Source organism: Bufo bufo, chromosome 5 (assembly GCF_905171765.1).
Source record: "Bufo bufo chromosome 5, aBufBuf1.1, whole genome shotgun sequence".
Taxonomy (NCBI): Eukaryota; Metazoa; Chordata; class Amphibia; order Anura; family Bufonidae; genus Bufo; species Bufo bufo.
The window spans coordinates 450,916,356-450,938,943 of record NC_053393.1 but is presented as its reverse complement, the minus strand read 5'-3'; the positions used below and the strand labels follow the sequence as shown (position 1 = coordinate 450,938,943).

At 43.0% G+C, this 22,588-nt stretch overlaps 1 protein-coding gene across 2 annotated transcripts in view; it reads right to left on the bottom strand.

Annotated features, from left to right (window-relative positions):
* Window positions 1–2,178: 2,178 nt before the first annotated feature.
* Window positions 2,179–22,588, bottom strand: part of IGF2BP3 (insulin like growth factor 2 mRNA binding protein 3) — a 114,210-nt gene continuing 93,800 nt past the window's right edge. Inside the window, exons 11-15 of one of the 2 annotated variants that reach the window (XM_040432489.1) lie at window positions 21,170–21,289; window positions 21,021–21,095; window positions 7,668–7,799; window positions 5,102–5,215; window positions 2,179–2,485 (exon numbers count right to left, since the gene is read on the bottom strand). In XM_040432489.1, coding sequence (XP_040288423.1) covers window positions 2,381–2,485; window positions 5,102–5,215; window positions 7,668–7,799; window positions 21,021–21,095; window positions 21,170–21,289 — 546 coding nt within the window. In that variant the 3' untranslated portion in view covers window positions 2,179–2,380. The remainder of the gene's footprint in view (window positions 2,486–5,101; window positions 5,216–7,667; window positions 7,800–21,020; window positions 21,096–21,169; window positions 21,290–22,588) is intronic. The other variant, XM_040432490.1, reaches the window with a different exon arrangement.

Here is a 22,588-nt window from a genome sequence, read left to right as displayed (position 1 = left end):
TAAGACCACACATACACACACACACACACAGCAGTCTTTATGCACCATGTGTTGCCACATTTTCTAAACTGAGGTAGACTGAAGTTTATTGTAGAAACTTGAATGTGTAAATATTACCACAATCATTCAAATTACATTCTGAAATTAAAAGAATTTGGTAGCTATCATTTTCCCTGCCTTTTGATTTATTTATTTTTTATCTCTTATACTCTTGTGCTGTCAGAAGTATGTGGCGACGTCATCCACATGCCCCTGGCCGCTGAAGGGTAAATGGTTGGTTGCAAAAAAAAAAAAAAAAAAAGTGTGCATAAACCCTGCTGTATCTATTTTAAACCAAAAGAGACGGTTGTATTCAGCTTTAAACCTTCCAAGTAACTTTGTGTGGCCCTTTTATATCTTATTTTTTTAATTTTTTTTTTATTCTTTACTGAGGCTGGATATGTAAACGTAAGCCTGTCGTTAGCTTTCATGTGATCAAACAACTGTCTGATCCATCCCCTGTTCCCTCTCCCCCAGTCATGGTAACTGAATGTAATATGCGTTGATCTGCTGGGAAGCATGAGTTTGATGGTTATGGGAAGGGGGAAAAAAAAAAAAATAGAACGGAAATATATATATTTATATATTTTATACATATATATATATTTTTTTTTTTGCTCCCACAGATCAAGTATGGTTTTCTTTTAGTTTACCAAACTGACGATGAAGCTTGCTCTTTGAACAGAATGGCAAAGTTCAAACGGGCTGCAAATGTTTATATGTAGCACTATTAGGTAGTGATGGTCAAAGGCACAAAGGGTTCATTGCATTCAACCAAGCAGCACGAAGAAAAATGAAAAAAAAAAAAAATCCAGTCTTCTAGCACTCTTACATAACAGATAAAATGAAAAACAAAAAAGAAAAAAACAAAAATCACAAACCCAGCTGGCCTCTTTCCATCACTTCCTTGTGTGGTGTTCCCAGAAAAAAGTACCGTCAAACTTTTTTTCATCCCATAGTAAAAGAAAAATAAACGGCATTGCTGCTATCAATATGGTGGCGTCTTTCAGTATCTATTATTTGAACATTCACTGACTTTTGTAGCAAAATGATGGTGTGGAAGGCTTCAGAGCAACTGAGGCAACTCCCCATCTTTTACTCCCATCAGCCATCAGCTAGCAGATGCATTCTCTGACCAAATATTTTTGCACCTCTAGCTGGTAGCTGATATTTTATTTATTTTTTATTAAAAAAATAAAATGCTCAAGAACTATTAGCTTTATAAAGTATACAAAATACAAAAAAAAAGTTTTAAAATAAAAATAAGAAAAAGCAAAAAATAAAAATAAAAAAAAAAGGAACAAATTTCTCATTGAGGTACTAAATGCCTGAGGTAGTTTAGTAAAATGCATATTCATCTTTTTATGCCCTGGCCAACACCTTTCTACACTTCCCTTAGGTTATTCATGGCAGTGTTAAGTAAAAATGCAACCAAATAAAATAAAAAAAAAGCCACTTGTTCAACACTGGGACTAACACTTAAGCCTCTTTCACACGGCCATTGTGGCTCTGTTCCGTGCATCGGGGACCGCAATTTGCAGTCCCCATTGCACGGGCAACGTCCATGCGGTGGCTGGGACAGATCTAGACCCATTCAACTTGAATGGCTCCGTGATCCGCCCGTTCTGCAAAAAGATAGAACAAGTTCTGTTTTTTTGCGGAATGGAAGCACGGATCGGAACCCCACGGAAGCACTCTGCAGTGCTTCCGTTCCGCATCTCCGGATTTGCGGACCCATTCAAGTGAAAGGGTCCGCATCCGTTCTGCAGAATGCACACGGCCGGTGCCCCATGTATTGCGCCCCTCAATACGGCCACGGGAGCACTACGGCCGTGTGAAAGAGGCCTTAATCTCATCAATATCCGACCTTGAACACTAACCAACCAATAATCCCACCCTCTAGTAATTTCTTTTAATATAACTGGACGTATAAAGAGCAATGCCTTTTCTTTTTACACCAGAGAACTCATAAGAGAAAGCTTCATTAAACAAAGTTCTAAAATTGTTGGGGGGATAAGAACAATAATAAAAAAAAAAAGACTAACAAGGTTTATGTTAACTCGTGAGAATAGATCAAAAGGGAAGTGAAGGGGTCCTTATATTTTTTTTCTTTTCTTTTTTCCTTTTTTTTTTTTTTTTTTTTTAAAGCTGGGTTTCATACGTTTGAGAGCCAAAATTACATTCCTCAGAGACAGTTTATTTGTTGCCTGGTCCTCAAACAGGTGACAAGCTAGTTGGCATTTTGTAACCACTTAGCGCAGACAGGTGTGGGTCCCTGTCAATTACTCAGTCTGTCTTTGGTCTGGCATCTGTCTCTGTGAAGGGCTATGTTCCTGAACCTTTATTTTCGTCTTGGCTGGGGCTGTCCACTTTGTGCGGTCTTCTGCTGTTGCTGCTGTTGTCTTCTTACCTGAGCCAATATTTCCTGAATTTTCCTCTGTGCAAGCTTAAAGTTAAGAAACAAACATTAACACAGGTGTACAAGCCCAATGAAAAAAGCACCACACATTAAAAGTACATTGCTGGTTTTAACCCCCTTCCTGACCACCCACCCCAAATTTACCGTGGAAGTCAGGTATTTAATGTGTAACTACCCTTTTTTGATATATTACAGGGACATATCAAATTGTTGATCAGCGGGGGTTCCATCTCGGAGACTCCCCACCGATCGCTTGAATGAGGAATCAGAAGTGCTCAGCTGACAGACGATCTCAGACTTTCTATTGAAAGTGTCTACAGATGCGTGATCAACAGCAAGAATAAGCAGCGCTTGGCTAAGTGCTCCTGACTCCTCGTTCTATAGTTGGTGAGGGTCTCCGAGCTTGGACCCCCACCAATCAACACTTTTGATATGTCCCTATGGCATATCAAAGATTTCACTTAAAAAAAAAAGTTATTCTTTAAATATGGCGCCTGCTCATGTCTTAGATAGCAGAGTCCCAGCTCTAATATTCGTAATAACACCATTTGCAGACATTTAACCCTTCAGATGCCATGGTCAAATGTGAGCACTTTAAGAGCAAGTTAAGTATTTAAAAAATAAAATACTCATTGCCGCGTCCCAAAATGTCTGTACTATTAAAATACTGCGGAAAAAAAGGCCGATTCATCTTTTTGTCGCTTCACCTCCCAAAAACAAATTCACACTCCAAAATTTTAAAAAAACTGAAAACTACAGATTATCACAAAAAAATAAGCCCTCACACAGCTTCATAGATGCAAAAATAAAGTTATGGGGTTCAGGATATGGTGATGCAAAGCAAAAAAATAAAATAAAAAATTAATAAAAACAAAATAAAATCACGATTTTAAAAAAAAAAAATATTAGGACACAAGAAAAACTATACAAATGTGGTTTCGCTGTATGCAGAGAATGTCGTTTTACAGTGCAGGGAGTGCCATAAAAACAACAACTAAAACTGACGTGGAATTCCACCTCATTTTGAATTTTTTTTTCCAGCATCCCAATACATTGTATGCATTTTAGCTACAACTTGTCCCACAAAACAAACAAAACGGCTCTCATATGGCTATGTGAAAGCAAAAAATAAAAGTTATGGCTCCAGGAAGGCCAGGAGTAAATAAAATCAATAAATAAATGGCCAGTTCTGAAAGGGTTAATGTATACAACTATGTGACAAAATGCCATAGCATAGCCCAGAACTGCCTAAAAATGCATTTCAGACAATGGGGAGGAGTTGAGATAATATTTTGGATTTGTAGTGGATTCAAGTTACTTATCCCCTACTCTGTGTGAACTTTGATATCATAACCATTTTGTGCGTTTCTTCCTTCCAGCTTATATAGTTTAAATATAGATGCCCATGTATCTAGCACTATTTTATCAGCAAATGCTGCAAAAAAAACAAGAAAATTACTCTACTTAAAGTTTCCAAAAATACTAAATGAATGCACCAAGTTTGATGTGGCATTATGGTCCAGTTTGACATTAACACCCGCTTACCACTAGGGGGCTCTGGGATACAGAAGATAAGGGAGTTCCGTCTGCTCAGATTTATTTTAATCTAAACTAAAACCGACACCTAGACTCTGTTCCCGTTACAGTGGTCATAGTTCAATGGAAAAAAACAAAATAAAACTACTCCATGGATAGAGCAGTGTACCCCCCTCCTCCTCAATATGTACAGGCAATTTGCCATCCAAGGCTTTTACCACAGTCCTGAAAATGGTGGTGGGGCGTGCAACTCTATACATGGGTGGTCAACTCCTTTAACATGAACTCATCACACTAACAAAGTGCTATCTGTGGGCATCCTACAGAGCAGAATGAGCTGAGACAGGAAAAAGCTTCAGTATAACTTGTCATTTATTCATTCAAACCTCTGCTCTGCTTTCTGAGCTTAGTAGTCCTTTGGGCAGTCCTACTCCATAACCGACAGCCTTCCCTCTATGTGACTGACTGCACAGAGTAAGACCCACCACATGATGACTAAGCTCAGAAAGTGCAGAGATTTAATGCAATTTCCATGCGACAGGTTTGCTTTAAAAAGCATCTGTCAGCTCTCAACCCTGTTAAGCCGCACATAATGCCTGGGAAGGCTGACCCCGCTGATTAAAATGACACTTTAGTTAAGCCAGCCCATTGTGGTGTTTAGGTGAAATCCTTTTAATGAATAAGACAATTTGGGCTTAAAGGGGTATTCCAGATGTGACACATTATCCCCTATCTGCAGAATAGGGGATACCTATTAGATCAGTGGGGTCCTACAACTGGGACTCCCACAGATCACAAGTACAGAGACCCTGTACTTCTCAGGTGGCAGGTTGGGCATCCAACTGTAGCTCCATTCAACTATACAGGAATTTTGGAGGCAGCCAAGCACAATGCTTGCCTACTTCTAGAACTCATGTAGAGATGAATGGAGCTGCAGTGCAATTTTGGGGACTACAGCCTGATCTCTGCACACTTAAACCCTAATTTGCATTCTTTTTTAAAAAGAAGAAGGATTTTACCAACAGAGGGCTCTATCAGGCATTATGCCTGGCTTAATGGGGGTTGACCCTGCAGACAGATAAATCTTCTCCAATATGTGCAACTTACCTGGCTTGCATAAAAGTGGCCTGTTATTTTAACAACCACTTGATCATTTTCATCTGGAGTTTGATCACGGGGAACAACAACTTCTGCACTTGTTAGATTTTGAAGCTCGTTAACCTGCAATAAGATTAAATCATCGTTATGATGGCGCTAATCGTCTGCAAACAGTGCAAAAATAAACATGCAAGCTAAAAGACTGTAGATTGTCCTTTCTTTATCCTAGCAGCTTGTTGCCACCACTAGGGGGAGCTAAGCTTACGGCATACCGTGTTATTGAGTTCAATGTATAAACTGTATGCAGTAGCAGCTTGTTCATATCTGTACCAAAGGTACAGAAAAATGGCAAAAAAGTTGTCAGTTTTAATCCCCATTTGTTTAAATGGGTGCAGCTGACCATCAGGTTATGCTCGGAGTCTGCTCTGTCTGGTTTCCACTATTTTTGGCGGAAGAAAGGCTCACCTACAGGGGTTTTTCTCCCCCCCCCCCCCCCCCTACATTTCATTGAATTGTGAATGCAGATGTGAACAACCCTTTTAAAGCTCATGCTAGTAGCGGCTGCATGCAGAACGAATTTTATCTTTTAATTAGATTTACACAGGTAATTTGTAGACCATACAGCTGTAAAGATCTATTGGGCCAGGTTTATCATTCAGATAACAGTTTTGCAGCATAAACTGCATGTCCGAGTTTCTCAACGGCACTTATAAGAACTATTCTAACCAGACGTGCTCTTGTACGCTGCATTACCTGCACATACCATGTACAAACACTAAAAAGTATTTAAAGAATTAGTGGTAAGAATATCACAGCATGTGTAATAAAGGAGGTAATATTTCTGTATGCAACATACAACATGGTTATTTCTCATGTAATGAACTGGACCATGGATAGCATTGACTGAAGTTGAGGGCTTATCACTTGGAGAAGACATGGTGTCATTTTAAAGAGTAACTAAACTTTTACACTAACTTAATATGTTGTCCCTAACCCCCTAAAAAAAAAATTCTAATATACTTTATTAATTTTAACATTTTTTACCGTAACTTTTCATCCCTTAAGCGCACCATTCACTGGTGCGCTAAAAGTCAGTTCTCCTACACCGGTGTACGGAGTACTGATTTTATGAATGGGGCCGCAGCAGCACAGGCATATTGCTGCTCTTGTCCATGTTCCCTGGAATATTACTAACTGCTGGATTAGCACATAGGTACCCTGTACCCATCTACTATGCCAGGATTAGCTAAGCAGAGCGGGCTCCTGCTTCTGCCTGCTCCGCTCAGCTAAGAGAGGCTACATGCAGTTCTCTTAGCTGAGCGGAGTAGGCAGAAGCAGGAGCCTGCTCCAATAAGCTACGCCTGGCTTAGTAGATGGGTACAGGGTACAGGGTACCTATGTGCTATGCCAGCAGTTAGAAATAGTCCAGGGAGCACAGGCAGGAGCAACAATATGCGCTCCTGCCCATACTCCTTGCGCTGCTGCTGCCCCATTCATAAAAAGAGTACTCCGTACACAACTGACAGCTCAGTGTTGTAGGGAGAACTGAGTTTTAGCGCACCAGTGAATGAAGTGAGCTTTAGGGATGAAAAAGTACGGTAAAAATAGAAAATAAAGTATATTAGAAAGATATTTTTTTTAGGGGGATAGGGACAACATATTAAAAGTTAGTATAAAAGTTTAGTTACTCTTTAAAGTTTTATGCACTGTATGTGCAAACTTCTAAAGATGCAAAAAAGTGGATATCTAAACCAGACAGTGGGATTACGGTGATGCAATTCTTTGTAATTATCATGGTCCTTCCCACCTTTATCATCTCCCCATCTAGTCACTAAACACTTTACCTGCTTAATAAACTCTGGAAACCTGAACCAAAGTTATAAAGTACGGCTTTGACAAAAAAAAGGGGTTCACATCCTGGGGTCAAATCCAAGTTGTTGAACCTTAGTCCCCTACTACTATCCATGAAATTACTATTTTTCGCTTTATAAGACGCACCCCAGGTTTAAGAGGAGGAAAATAAAAAAAATATTTTTCATCAGAACTCATATCAGATCAGCCCCCCCATAAATATCAGAACACATCAGCCCCCCCTTATCAGGACATCACATCAGCCCCCCTTATCAGGACTCATCAGCCCTTCATGTCAGAACCCCATCAGACCTCAGATCAGCCCACATAGTGAGACCCCCATCTAGACCTCAGATCAGCCCACATAGTGAGACCATCAGACCTCAGAAGTCACGCTCCTATGTCATCCCGGCCTGCGCTGCTCTGTCACCTGACTGCGTGCAGCGTCAGGTCATAGTGCGCGTACTACGTCCTGACGCTGTACGCGGTCAGGACAGTGAAGCGCCAGCCCCATGAATGAAGACCGGGAGGGTGAGTACAAGCGATTGCGGCGCTTCGTTCCTCGCTCCCAATGGATACTAGTGAGCGCTCACTAGTATTCGCTTTATAAGACGCATAGCCATTTCCCCCCCCCCCCCCCCCCTTGGGAAGAGATTCAGCATAACTCAAGACTAAAATTAACACAAAATGGACTAAAATCTAAACTTCTAATGGTATCACTTACAGTTTTGCCTCCTTTGCCGATAACACGTCCAGCAGCATAAGATGGCACTTTAATATGGGCTTCGAGTTTAACTTCCTCCTTGGGTCCAAAGAAGTTTTCTTCTTTAAGTTTTCCATAGATCCTTCCTTGAGCCTGAAAATGAAAAGCATATTTATATATCACAAACAAAGAAGACTACAATTGACCAATACAGAGTAGTTCTAGAGTGGATCGGGTTTACTTAGACATTTCAAGGACTAAACTTGTGCGAGTATGGAACAGGCAGATTCTCATTTTTTCTAAACATTTCTAAGTGTTGATTTCCTGTTGTGGTGTCAGGATATTACATGTTAATGGAAATAAGCTTCCAATAGAGCGCAAAAGCTCACTCTTCTCTTGGTATTTGTCCAAAGCTTGTAATGTCAAAGTATTTTTAATCTGGGATTTTCAGGTCATGTGACTGTCTAGACCGAAAGCTGGTTACCATTCAGACATGTCCGTAATAAATAAAACAGAGGTGCAGCAGAGAGGAAAAAAAATGGTCAAATACTACAGCTTTTATTTCATTTATGCTTGTGTTATATATTTGTGTGAAATGTTCAAATGAACAGCAGGATTAGTTTAATTGAATCTGCCAATTAAAGGGGTTCCCCAGTCATCTCCTCTAATTAGCCTATGGCACTAACCTGTGCCGGAAAGACATATTAGGGTGGGTTAACGGAAAAAAACGGAATCCATAAGACGGAAGTCAAAACTGAAGCCTTTAAGAGGCATTCCGTTTTAATCTGTCTTCATAGAAGTCTATGGGAATCATAACGGATCCATCTGGTTCCTGTTATGCAAGACGGAAAACAAAGTCCTGTCAACAGGACTTTTTTCTCAGTTCTGCATAATGGAAACAGGACAGATCAGTCATGATTCCCATAGACTTCTATTAAGATGGAAAGCCTTTTAAAGTCTTCCATTTTGCATTCTCTCATAACACAAGTCTCTAGGCAGTATAACGCATCCGTCCTTCCGTCTCATGGATTCCGTTATAACCATGTTATAACGAAAAGCCATAACGGAATCCAGAACGCACATGTGAACCCACGCTTACTTACTCTCCCTCACTCTTGGCTTCTCTTTTCGGGTCCCAGCTGCATTTGGCAGCTTCTTTTCCTGTTCAGCCTCATTGACTTCAATGCAGCTGAACAGGAAAAGAATCGGGACCTGGGCGGAGGAGCCTGCAGTGAGCGCTGCAGAGACAGCAGCATAGGACGAGCATGGGAGAGTGGGTACTACATGAAACATCTGCCCTCTGCAGGTTAGTACCAAGGGCCAATTAGAGGAAGTGATCGGAGAACCTCTATTTTCCAAGAAGCGTTTGGAGGTTTCTCTCCATCAGCATGCTGACTGCTAAGGAAATACACACATTCGCCTCATTCTGCATGGGGTAATATTTGGTCAGATTGTTGCAAATAATTTGCAGTCACTGCAAATTCTATTTATGAATTGCTGCTCATGAATTTTCTAAAACAATAGCTTATCAAACTATGATCACAGGGCTAATCCAGTAATAATGGAAAATGTCCTCAACCAGTAATTCCCATTCTACAAAAAGACTTGTAGAAATCTTGCAGAGAACAGGATCATCTTGTCCATCATTATTTCATTGGGGAGGTCCGACTGCTTTCATCAATACAAACAAAGTAGAGAGGAGTGAAACGGTCTCATCGACCAGAGTCGTTCACCTGCGAGGTGCTTGCCCCGCTGCTGAAGAAGCTCCCCCCGGATGCTTGATTGACAGGGCTGGACATGACAATGTCGCACCTGTGCCAACGGTCTGAGTACCAGCACAAAGGCGAGGGCTCTGCTTCCGAAGTAAGGAATGTTCAGGAGTCCATTGTCAGACTCCGGTTCCTGGGCCCTGCCAGAGTAAATTATTAGAAGCCTAAGGGCTGTATTAGACCTGCAGGGGGTCGGCCAGATCATTGCTAACAAGCGCTCGTGGGAATGCTAGTTAGCGATGAGCTGCCTGTGTAAAAGTGCTGCCAATTAAATGAGCAAACTCTCGTTCATCGGGCAATCGCATTTTTTAAGCAGGCTAAAAAAATCGTTTACTGGCAGCACATTGTGCTGTCTAATTACAATCTTAGGAAACAATATTTCTGTATGGAAATGAGCTATGGCATTAGTGATAGCTCCTTTCCATACTGTGGAGGAGATCACTGCACCCAATAAAAGCAGCGGTCTCCTTCACTGACAAGAAGACGATTGTTGAGATGGAACGCTTCATAATGCTCCTGAGCAGGTGCAATACTGCTTTAAAGGGGTTTTGCCACTTCAGCAACTACCGTATATACTCGAGTATAAGCCGACCCGAGTATAAGCCGAGGCCCCTAATTTTACCCCCAAAAAATGGGAAAAATTATTGACTCGAGTATAAGACTAGGGTGGGAAATGCAGCTATAATGCAGAGTGTATGTGTATATAATGCACACACTCTACATTATATACACACATCTGCAAGAGGGTGACTCAGATTGATGGGAGTCTGACTCCCTGTATTTAATGCAGAGTGTGTGCATTATATACACACACACACTGCATTAAATACAGGGAGCCATCCACAGATCCCCCTAAACAGTGCCATCCACAGATCCCCCCTACAGTGCCATCCACAGATCCCCCTACAGTGCCATCCACAGATCCCACTCCCCGACGCTCACAGCAGTACCGGTATATTTATAAACTAATCAGTACTTTAACTTTAATCATTGCTCATTGCTGAGCTCTTTACTCACATTATTTGGCTATCTTACTTTGTCTTAGCTCCGGTAATAGCAGGCAGTGCGGGCTGGCGGTGCTCACTCACTGACGTCACGCGCCTGCTCCTCTCACTAGGCGGCGCAGGCGCGTGACGTCAGTGAGTGAGCGCCGCCCCCCGCACTGCCTGCTATTACCGGAGCTATTAGACAAAGTAAGATAGCCAAATAAATAACCCAGGGCTTTACTCATCATCTCCTGGGGGGCCCCGTGGGCCCCCCTGACTTAGGGGCCCGGTCGCGACCCCTATAGCTACGCCACTGTTGGTCTGTATTATGGCAATGTAAGTTGCCATAATACAGACCTAGACTCGAGTATAAGATGAGGGGGCTTTTTGAGCACAAAAATATGTGCCAAAAAACTCGTCTTATACTCGAGTATATACGGTAGTATTTCTTATGCAGAGAAAGTTTCCATGGTTACGACCACCCTGCAGTCCAGCAGCATGGCCGTGCTTGTACACTACAGAAAAAAAGCACCAGCCTACGAGAGCTCACACGGTCCTGGGCAACAGAGAGGCTGGCATTTTTTCTCATAGTGTGTAAAGCATGGACACCGCTGCTGGATTGCAGGACGGTCATAACCATGGAAATGATCAGTGTATAATGTGATGGATAAAGGAATCCAGCCAGCAAAGGAGGCAATATGGACAACGACAATACATTAGTAAGTGCCTTGTATTAACTTTCTCTACATGATAAATGGATGCTATATGTGTGCTGTCCACATTTTTTTGTGGCCCCATAGAAATGAACGGGTCCGCATTTGATCCGTAAAAAACGCAAGCCGAAAAGAGATTCGTGTGTATGAGGCATAATTGTGTATACATATGTACATAGCTCTCAGTCACTGATAGTTGACCGGGGGCAGTCTTCACCACTTCCAGACCGGGCCATTTACCCCCTTCCTTACCAGGACTAATTTAGAAAATCTGACAGGTGTCACTTTATGTGGTAGTAACTTTGGAATGCTTTTACTTATCCAAGCCATTCAGAGACTGTTTTCTCGTGACACATTGTACTTCAGGTTAATGGTAAATTTGAGTCAATATGTTTTACCTTTATTTATAAAAAAAAATTGTGAAAAAATTCAGTTTTCGAAATTTTAATCTCTCTGCTTAGGCAGATAGTGATGCCTCATAAAATATTTATTAATTAACATTCCCCATATGTCTACTTTATGTTGGCATAATTTTAGTAATGTAAATTTATTTTTTTAGGACGTTAAAAAGGTTTAGAATTTTAGAAGCAATTTTTTAAATTTTTAAGAAAATTTCCAAAAGTCAAATTTTTTTTAACCACCTCAGCTCCCCTAGCTTAAACCCCCTTAATGACCAGACCACTTTTTACACTTCTGACCTACACTACTTTCACGGTTTATTGCTCGGTCATACAACTTACCACCCAAATGAATTTTACCTCCTTTTCTTCTCACTAATAGAGAGCTTTCATTTGGTGGTATTTCATTGCTGCTAACATTTTTACTTTTTTTGTTATTAATCGAAATTAACCGAAATTTTTGCAAAAAAATGACAATTTTTCACATTCTGTTGTAGAATTTTTCAAACAAAACTACATTTCTATATAAATTTCTCTCAAAATTTATTGTTCTACGTGTCTTTGATAAAAAAAATGCAATAAGTGTATATTTATTGGTTTGCGCAAAAGTTATAGCATTTACAAACTATGGTACAAAAATGTGAATTTCCGCATTTTGAAGCAGCTCTGACTTTCTGAGCACCTGTCATGTTTCCTGAGGTTCTACAATGCCCAGACAGTAGAAACACCCCACAAATGACCCCCATTTCAGAAAGTAGACACCCTAAGGTATTCGCTGATGGGCATAGTGAGTTCATGGAAGTTTTTATTTTTTGTCACAAGTTAGCGGAAAATGATTTTTTATTTTTTTTCTTACAAAGTCTCATATTCCACTAACTTGTGACAAAAAATAATATTTTACATGAACTCGCCATGCCCCTCACGAAATACCTTGGGGTGTCTTTCCAAAATGGGGTCACATGTGGGGTATTTATACTGCCCTGGCATTTTAGGGGCCCTAAAGCGTGAGAAGAAGTCTGGAATATAAATGTCTAAAAAATGTTACGCATTTGGATTCAGTGAGGGGTATGGTGAGTTCATGTGAGATTTTATTTTTTGTCACAAGTTAGTGGAATATGAGACTTTGTAAGAAAAAAAAATATATCAATTTCCGCAAAAAAAAAAAAAAATCTATTATGAACTCGCCATGCCCCTCAAAAGTGATCTTTATAGTGCCGCAGCGATTTTACGGTGTTTTTGCAGTGATCAGAAGAAAAAAAAAAAACTGTCACTGCGGTGGGGCGGACTGAACGCAAGTGTGCGCACAAGATCAGGCCTGATCGGGCGAACACTGCGTTTTTGTAGAGCCTATAGAACATGTCCTATTCTTGTCCGCAATTGCGGACAAGAAAAGGCATTTTCTATATAGTTCTGGCAATGTGCGGATCCGCAAAATGCGGAAAGCACATTGCCGGTGTTCGTGTTTTGCGGATCCGCGGTGTCCGTGTTTTACGGATCTGCAAAACACATACGGACGTCTGAATGGAGCCTTACAGGGGGGTGATCAATGACAGGGGGGTGATCAGGGAGTCTATATGGGGTGATCACCCCCCTGTAAGGCTCCATTCAGACGTCCGTATGTGTTTTGCGGAGTCTCATATGGGGTGATCAGGGGTTAATAAGTGACGGGGGGGGGGGGGGGGGGTAGTGTAGTGGTGTTTGGTGCTACTTACAGAGCTGCCCGTGTGTCCTCTGGTGGTCGATCCAAGCAAAAGGGACCACCAGAGGACCAGGTAGCAGCTTTATTAAACGCTGTTAACAAAACAGCGTCTAATATACCCTTTTAGGGTTAAAAACAAAAACAAAAAAAAAAAACGCATCTACAGCCTGCCAACGAATGATCGCTGCTGGCAGGCTGTAGATCCACTCGTTTACCTCCCGATCCTGTGTGCACGCGTTCACAGGAAATCTCGCGTCTCGCGAGATGACGTGCCGATGCGTCCAGGAGGAATAACCCTGCCGCCGCCAGGATGCAATCCTGCGTTCGGCGGTCCTGAGGTGGTTAAAGACCAGTTCAGTTCTGAAGTCACTTTGTGGGGCTTACATAAACAACCCATAAATGACCCCATTTTAGAAATGACAGCCCTCAAACTCTTCAAAACTGGTTTTAGAAATGTTGTTAACCCACAGGAAGCAAAATAGAAGTGATATTTAAAAATGTCACTTTTTTTTTTTTGCAGTTTTCCATTTTAATAAATGTTTTCCTGGAACACATCAAGGGTTAACAAAACAAGCCTCAATATTTATTACCTTGATTCTGTAGTTTGCAGAAACACCCCATATGTGGTCGTATACCACTGTTTAGGCACACAACAGGGCCATATGGTTTTTGGAGGTAAGATTTTGCTGGAATGGTCTTTGGGCACCATGTTGCATTTGAAGAGGCCCTGAGGTAACCCCACAGTAAAAAACCCCAAAAGTGACCACATTTTGTAAACTACACCACCCAAGGAATGTTTCATAGAAAAATTTAATATATATTTTTTTTTTACAAGAAAATGGTGCTTTAGGCCCAAACTTTTTTTCACAAAAGATAAAAAAGAGAATATCCCCCCCCCCCCCCCACTACCCACTTTCTGCTGAATACAGTAACACCCCAATTGTGGTCGTAAACTGTTATTTGGGGATACGCCAGGGCTCAGAAGGGAAGGTGTGGCATCTGGATTTTCTAATATGAAATTTTCTGTCATAGTTTTTAAGAGCAATACCTTTTTTTTATTTTTTGTTGAATGAGCTGCGTGAGGGCTTATTTTGTGCGAGACAAGCTGTAGTTTTTATTGGCACCATTTTGGGGTACACTTAGGTTTTTTTTAAAAAAAAAAAGACATTTTGGTAAAAAGCCTTTTAGAAAAAAAATATAAAATCATGTTTTTGTGTTGCCATGTTCTTAGAGCCATTTTTTTCCCTATTTATCTGGCTATAGTCTTGTGTGAGGGCTTGTTTTTTGCTGGACAAGGTGACGTTTTTATTGGTACCATTTTGGTGTACATACGACTTTTTGATTGATTGATATGTTTTATTGTGCGGTGAGGTGACAAAAAAAAACTGTTTTGGCATAATTTTTATTAGTTTTTTTTACGCCATTCACTTGATTGGGTAGATCATGTGATATTTTTGTAGAGCTAATTGTTACGGATGCGTTCATACCAAATAGGTCTTATATATTTTTTTACATTTTACACAATGTGGCGAAACCAACCTCGCCACTGGGTTTTGGAGAGGCCTGTTTAAAAGCCTCTTGCCTCAGGATTATGGCCCATACTAACTTTTAAACCCCTGAACCTATTCAAGTGAATTTTGGATAGGTTTGTCCCCAAGTTATACTGTTTAAATTGATGTAAGTTATATGTATGGACAATGTAAACTCACAAAGTTGTAACAATTTATAATAAGTGTAACTTGTCAGCTTGGGAGGAATATGCTGGGTGTGTTTCTATTGTGCCATTGTCCCATTGTGTGTTTAAATGGTGATGTCTGTCCTGTTGTATCCACATGTGTATTGGCGATTTCCCTTTGTCCTGAGAGAATTGGATTGCTCCTCGGTTGTCTCCGGGACAGAGAGGAGGAAACCATGATGCATTGTGGGGATATGTTGTATCTGTCCTGTGTCGCAGTCTCCCTTCTGGTCCTCTGGGAGTGTGAACGATTGGTTGCTGTACTTACATTGTATGTGTTGTAAATTCGTGATTGGTTGTATTTCAAAACCCTGTGGGCAGTACTATGTTTGTGGTTTATGAATAAAAGAGGCTGTACTTGAAGTACAGTCAGACCACTGCTTGACCCTCAACACGGAGCCTTGTCTCGTTCTTGGGGGGATTCACTGTATGCTGATAGAGACTGATTGCCAGGAGTGTAAGCTGCTTGGGTGCTTTTCCTGTTCAGCTGCTAACAACTATTCGTGAGGTTCCAGTTCGGGAGTTTGGAGTGCTACTTTGTATCCAGTTCAGGAGTTTGGTGTCCTGCAGTAGCTGTGCCTGTCTCTCAGAAAGGGGCATATCGCCTAAACGGATTTTAACCCCTTGTCTGCTGAAACGGTCCGTTACACACAATAAGAAATAAAAATCATGTTTTTGTGTTGCAATTTTCAATGAGCCATATTTTTTTATAAATGTCAGGAACTGGAACACGCTGTATACGCCGATCCAGAGCATCCCAAACATGCTCAATGGTTGACATGTCCGGTGAATATGCTGGCTATGCAAGAACTGGGATGTTTTCAGCCTTCACAGATTTGTGAACAATATTTGAGAGTAATGGGTCTTTTGTGCATGTAGTAAATGTTTCAGATCTTTGAGTTCAGCTCATGCAAAATGGGGCAAAACCGAAAGTGTTGCGTTTATATTTTTGTTCAGTGTATATATCCATCTACTCAGCTCTTCCTGCTGTATAACATGTGGCCTGCAGACTATATTGCATTTTGTTTTGACTGATTTTCTACAAGGAAATCCACCATAAAAGTAAGCCTTTAGGGAATGCTGATGAATAGAGATAGCCTTGTGGTTTGCCCGGCGGTCGTTTCGCGGTGAACTTTGCTCGTTCGCAATTCGCTGAACATGCGAACATATGGCGATGTTCGCATGCGCCATGTTCTTTTGCATTGCGCCGAACTATGACCCATGACACCTCCATCAAGTGGGACATGACAGCCAATTGCTTTGTGGAGCAGGGACAGACTGTTAGGGACAAACGCTAGCTAATAGGGCCACAAAAGTTCTTTTAAGGACTGGTATAGGTGTGCTATCGATAGGTGAGATATACTGAGGGGTGTGATATACTTATAATATACTTTCTAACATAGAAAGTATATTATAGTGCACTTGTATTGTGCAGCAGTTGCGTGCGGTTCTGCTGCGATACCGCAGGTATATAGAGGGACAAGCGATATTGGAACAACAATTTGCAACAGGTGTGATATACCTGTTGCACCCCAAAAAAACTGATTTAGGGGTGCGATATACCTGCGTCCACAAAATACTGATTATAGGGTGTGATATACCTGCTTCCACAAAATACTGATTGAGGGGTGCGATACACCGGCTTCCACAAAATACTGATTGAGGGATTTTATATATCTGTTTCCACAAAATACTGATTGAGGGGTGCGATATACCCACTTCTACAAAATACTGATTACGGGGTTTTATATACCTGCTTCCACAAAATACAGATTGAGGGGTTTGATATACCTGCTTCCACAAAATACTGCTCTTCTCTAGGGACTTTGGCACAGGGTCATTTTGAAAATGACAGGCAGAAAAAGAGGCAGGCCTTTCTGCAGGGGTGGTAGGGGTCGGGCAGGTGCACACAGGCCGGAGCCCAAGGGGGAAGTTGGAGACTGTGTGTGATTACGTCAAAGGACGCACCAGAGTTGGTTGAGCGGCTCACTCAGCCTTCTGCTTCTGCACCCTCCTCACTTTCTGCTGTGTGCTCCCCCAAAGACACCACCACCATATCCACTCCACTCGAGTCAGAGGAATTATTTTCCCATCCACTCCCAGACCTTACTGATGCGCAGCCATTCTTGGCATCGGATGAGTATGAGGAAGTAGCAACGGCCGCCACCCAGCGGTCTGACGACAGTACCCAGATCAGCCCAAGGAGGGTGGTCCCCGCTGTTGCTGCCTACTCCGAGATCTCTAATGTCAGTGGTGGTGAAGGTGACGATGAGGACGTGTTGATAGACGTCACGTGGGTGTCCACAAGAGAGGAAGAAGAGGGGAGTTCAGAGGGAGAGACTGAGCAGCAGATAGGGAGGAGAAGGAGGCAGAACTCGCAGTGCACAGGAGGCAAAAAGCAGACTGCGAATGTATCTGGAGTGAGCCATCCACCATGCACGGTCCCCATCTTGCGCTCCCAGGACGCCAGCACATGGCTCCGCAATATGGGCTTTTTTTTATTTTTTTTAAAGTGTCAGCTGTTGACAATAGTGTTGCCATCTGCAGCCTGTGCTGTCAACGCACAAGTTGCGGTAAGCCCAACACTCACCTAGGGACGACTGCCTTAAGAAGGCACTTGGCCTCCCATCACCAAGCCCAGTGGGAGCAATGCCGTCAGAACCCACAAAGCCACACTCCCGGCACTCCACGTCCTGCTTCTTCTCCTTCTCCTCTCATTTGTCCTCCACTCCACCTTCCACCGTGCTGTCGTCGCGTTCATCTGGCACAAGGCAGGCTTCCGTGGCCCAAATTTTGGAGCGTAAAAAGTTGATGACGCCGGATAACCCTCTTGCCCAACGGCTGACTGCTGGCTTGTAGGAACTGCTAGCCCGCCAACTACTGCCATATAAACTGGTGGACTCCGAGGCCTTTAGAAAATTTGCGGCCATTGGCACACCACAATGGAAGGTCCCTGGAAGGAAATTTCTCCCAGAAGGGGTACCAGAGCTATATAACCATGTTCAGCAGCAATTGAAAATATCTCTGGCACAGTGTCAGTGCCAAGATACATCTGATCACAGACACGTCATCTAGCAAACATGGGCAGGGAAGGTACATAACTTTTACTGCCCACTGGGTGAACCTTCTGACGGCCGTCAAGCATGTAACCCGTGGCACCAGTGTGGATTTGGTGTTACCGCCACGGATTGCATGCAAACCTGACTCTTCTTCTCCTTCTCCTACATCCTGAGTCTCCTCCTCGTCTGACTCCTCCTCCTTTTCCACTACTACCCCCTCTTCTGCTGCACCCCCCAAGCGCCCCAGAACCTATTTGACATGCCAGGTGAGACGTTGCCATGCTCTGCTGAGGCTGTTGTGCATGGAAGCCAAGAACCACACCGATCCTGCACTGCTTTCAGCTCTGCGGTCACAGGCCGATCAGTGGCTAACCCCGCTCAATTTGACAGTTGGTAAAGTGGTGTGCGAGAACGGTGCCAATCTTATGAGGACAATGAAACATGGCAAAATGACACACCTGCCGTGCATGGCACACGTCCTGAACTTAGTCGTGCAGTGATTCGTTGCCAAATACCCGAGGGTCCAGGACGCCTTGCGGCAGGCCAGAAAAATCTGGCCATTTTAGAAGATCTTACTCGGCCATGGCTCGCCTTGCTGACGTTCAGTGGCGACACCACCTGGCCGTCAGACGTCTGATTTGTGACAGCCCCACGCGCTGGAACTCCACCTTGTATATGCTTGATAGGCTGCTCCAGCAGCAACATGCGGTTAACGACTACCTGTACGAACTCTGCAGCAGGACAGGTTCTGGGAGCTTGGTTTCTTTTCACCGCGCCAGTGGCTGCTTATGCGCGACGCATGCAGACTTCTGCGGCCATTTGATGAAACTGGTCAGTCGCAGCCAGGGCACCATTAGTGACATCGTACCTTACTCCTTCTGTCAGGAGCGTGCATTGCGTCGTGTCATTGATCATGCGTCGATGAGCAGGAGCTGGAAGATGAGGAAGTCGCAATGCTGAATAAATTCCCAGTGGGGGCTACTCCATCTGAGACAAGTCAGCAGGAGTCTGAAGAGGAGTCCGAGGAGGATGGTGGCTGGGGGAGGAGGAGGAGCAAGAAGGGCAGGCTTTGAGGGGGACTTTAAACTTTCCAGGGATCCCTGGTGTTGTCCGTGGCTGGGGGGGAGGAGACTGTGGACGACATTCTCCTGGGCGATTAGCAGGAGCCAGGGCGCTCCACCCCTTCCAATTTAGTGCAAATGGGGGCCTTCATGCTCCAGTGTTTGAAGGGACCCCCGTATAAAAAGCATATAGGGCAAGAACCAGTACTGGGTGGAAACGTACTTAGACCCCCGGTACAAACACAAAATGGGGGACATGTTACCAGCATCACAGAGGACTGTCAGAATGCAGCATTTCCAGGCCTTGCTGCGAGAGATGCTGCATTCTGCTGTTGTAGGCGCTGGCAGAGGAATTTCCCCCCACAGCCAAACAGGTGCGGGTACCAATCCTACCATGCATGCTAGAAAAGGACGGTTTGAAGATGTGTTGGTGACTTCGGATATGAGATCATTCTTGCAACCAACCCATCGAGAGCCGCCCTCCGGATCCAGCCTTAGGGAACACCTAGACCAACAGGTGTCCGACTACATCGGGTTAATGGCCGATGTGGATGCACACTGAGAAGCGAGGAACCCCTGGACTACTGGGTGTGCAGGCTTGACCTGTGGCCAGAGCTGGCACAATTTGTCATGGAACTCTTGGCTTGCACCTTGTCGAGTGTTCTGTCTGAAAGGACGTTCAGCGCAGCAGGGGGGGGATCGTGACCGTTGAGCGCACTCGCCTAGCTCACGACAGTGTGGACTACCTCACATTTCTAAAAATGAATGAGGCATGGATCTGTGAGGAATTCAACACCTGTGACGACCACGTGTAATTGAATTTCCTCATGCCAGCCCACACATATCCGCCACCACCCAGAACAAAGAATGGTCCTTGTCTTATGTATATACAGCAGCATAAAAGGCCTTTACCATCAGGTGAATGCCTAATTTTTGGGGCCTCTACTCCAGTGGCCTACAGTAAAATTGTTATCCATTGACCGCCTAATATACCTCCAGCCACATATTCACTTGTTCTTTTCTGCCCGGTGAATGCCTAATGTTTGGGGCCTGTTCTCCACTGGTCTGCAGTAAAATTGTTATCCGCTGACAGTCTAATATACCTCCAGCAACATAATCACTTGTTCTTTTCTGTCAGGTGAATGCCTCATTTTTGGGGCCCGTACTCCCGTGGCCTAAAATAAAAAAAATTCTAGGCTCCAGCAGGGCACATTTTTGAGAGTTTCCCTTTAAGACGCATAAAAATGGCCCCTGATATTTTTTGTGGGAATTTTTGCCATTGACCCCCCTCTGGTATGTCACTGTCCATGTTGTGGGACTATCTGTGCACTTCTAGTAAGTATTTGGTGGCTGGAAATATGACCTGAAGGTTTTTCAGGTTCGCCTGCCATTGAAGTGAATGTGGCACACCGCGAACGCGTGGTTCGCGAACATTTGATCACGAACGCGCGTTTGTGTTACGTCCCGGCCAATGTTCGTCCATCACTACTGGTGAAAACAAAGTGTAGTGGTCATTTTTTTAATTTTTGTAATGTATAGGGGCAGTGATACTGACCATTTTTGTAATATACTTTAATGAAATTGTACATTTCTATCAGAAAAATAGCTCTAAAGTGGCCCATTTTGAGTCTTAGCAACGCTCCTATGTCTTCTGTCTCTGTCTACATAACAGTCAATGTTGAGCAGGTCTCCACTGTTATGTAAACAGAAGACAGAGGAGCGTCGCTAAGGCTCAAAATGGGCCAGTTTAGAGCTATTTTTCTAATAGAAATGTACGATTTCATTAAAGTATATTACAAAAATGGTTAGTATCACTAACTAACATATATACATTCCCAAAAAAAATAAAGAAAAGAAAAAATGAATGACAGTTACACTTTAAGTGCCATTTATATATTTCATCTCTTACACATTAGGAATTACAACACCCCTACAACAATTTAACATAGCTTACTTTGAATTGGGCTTCTGGGGGTCCGGTGATTATGACCATTCTCAGTTTGGCATCTGGTCCCTCTGCTGGAGCAATCTGCAAATAGAAGAGGCATTAGCAACATTTGGAACACCAAAATTGTGGGTAGAAGAGGATGGGATATCCTGTACCTTAATGGAGGCTCCAGCAAAACGTGAAAGTTGTTTTATGTGTTGTCCTTGCTTGCCAATAATTGCTCCTACAGCCAATGCTGGTATGAAAAGATGAACTGTTTCAGACTCTGGTTGTTGCTATAAAAAAAAAAAAAAATTACTTAACTTTGATCAAAACTTTTTTTTACCGTAAGTATTATTGCATTTGCATTATTGCAGTGCTGAATTGCATAGCAGGCTACAACAATTAAGTACCTTTAAAAGAAAGAAAATGGTACTCAAAGATGTCCAGTATAAGGTTTTTTTTTTTGTGGGGGATTAGGGGAGATTTAGTTTTTCAGTTTAGCTTTTTTAACTTAAAGGGCTTGTCTGCTTTTTTCTATTGATCAATATCAATAGAATATCATCAATAGATCAATATCAAAAGATCATCAATAGGTCATAAATATCAGATGGGCGCTCGCTTCTCTTCTCTGTTCACCGGCTTGCTGTTGCAAATGCAGTGGTGAGCAGTGTAATTACAACTATGGCTTGAGAATTCACTTCTATTCACTTGCACAGACGGAACTGTCCCATTAAAAGTGAATAGGGAGGCCATAGTTGCAATTACACTGCTCACTGCTGCAGCGGCAAGCAGGTGAACAGAGAAGAGAAGGCAGCGCTGGTAAAAGCACTGCTTTCTCTTCAAACAGCTGATTGGCGGTATTGATGACTTAAAGGGCTTCGGTCACCCCCCAAAACCCTTTTTTATTTTTTTGGGCTTGTTAAAATCGTTATTTAACGACTATTCCCAATATAGGGATCTTACCTTTGTCTGTGGCTTCTTTTCATAAGAAAAAACTATCTTTTAAAATATGCTAATCACTTCACTCCCAGCAAGTAGGGCGTCTACTTGCTGGTAGCCGCCGCAAAAAAACGCCCCCTCCTCTTGTTGATTGACAGGGCCAGCAGTGCTCTCCTCCTCCGGCTGGCCCTGTCAGCATTTCAAAAATCCCGCTCCTGTCTTCATTCGGCGCAGGCGCTCTAAAAGGAGGCTCGCCTCCTCAGCACTCCCTCAGTGCGCCTGCGCCGATGACCGATGAAGTCACTGAAAGAGAAGACGTCATCGGCGCAGGCGCACTGAGGGAGTGCTGAAGAGGCGAGCCTCTTTCTCTCAGAGCGCCGAATGAAGACAGGAGCGGGCCAGCCGGAGGAGGAGAGCACTGCTGGCCCTGTCAATCAACAAGAGGAGGGGGCAATTTTTTGTGGCGGCTACCAGCAAGTAGACGCCCTACTTGCTGGTAGTGAAGTGATTAGCATATTTTAAAAGATCGTTTTTTAATGAAAAGAAGCCACAGACAAAAGGTAAGATCCCTATATAGGGAATAGTCGTTAAATAACTATTTTAAACAAGCCCAAATAAAAAGGGTTTTGGGGGTGACAGAAGCGCTTTAAGCT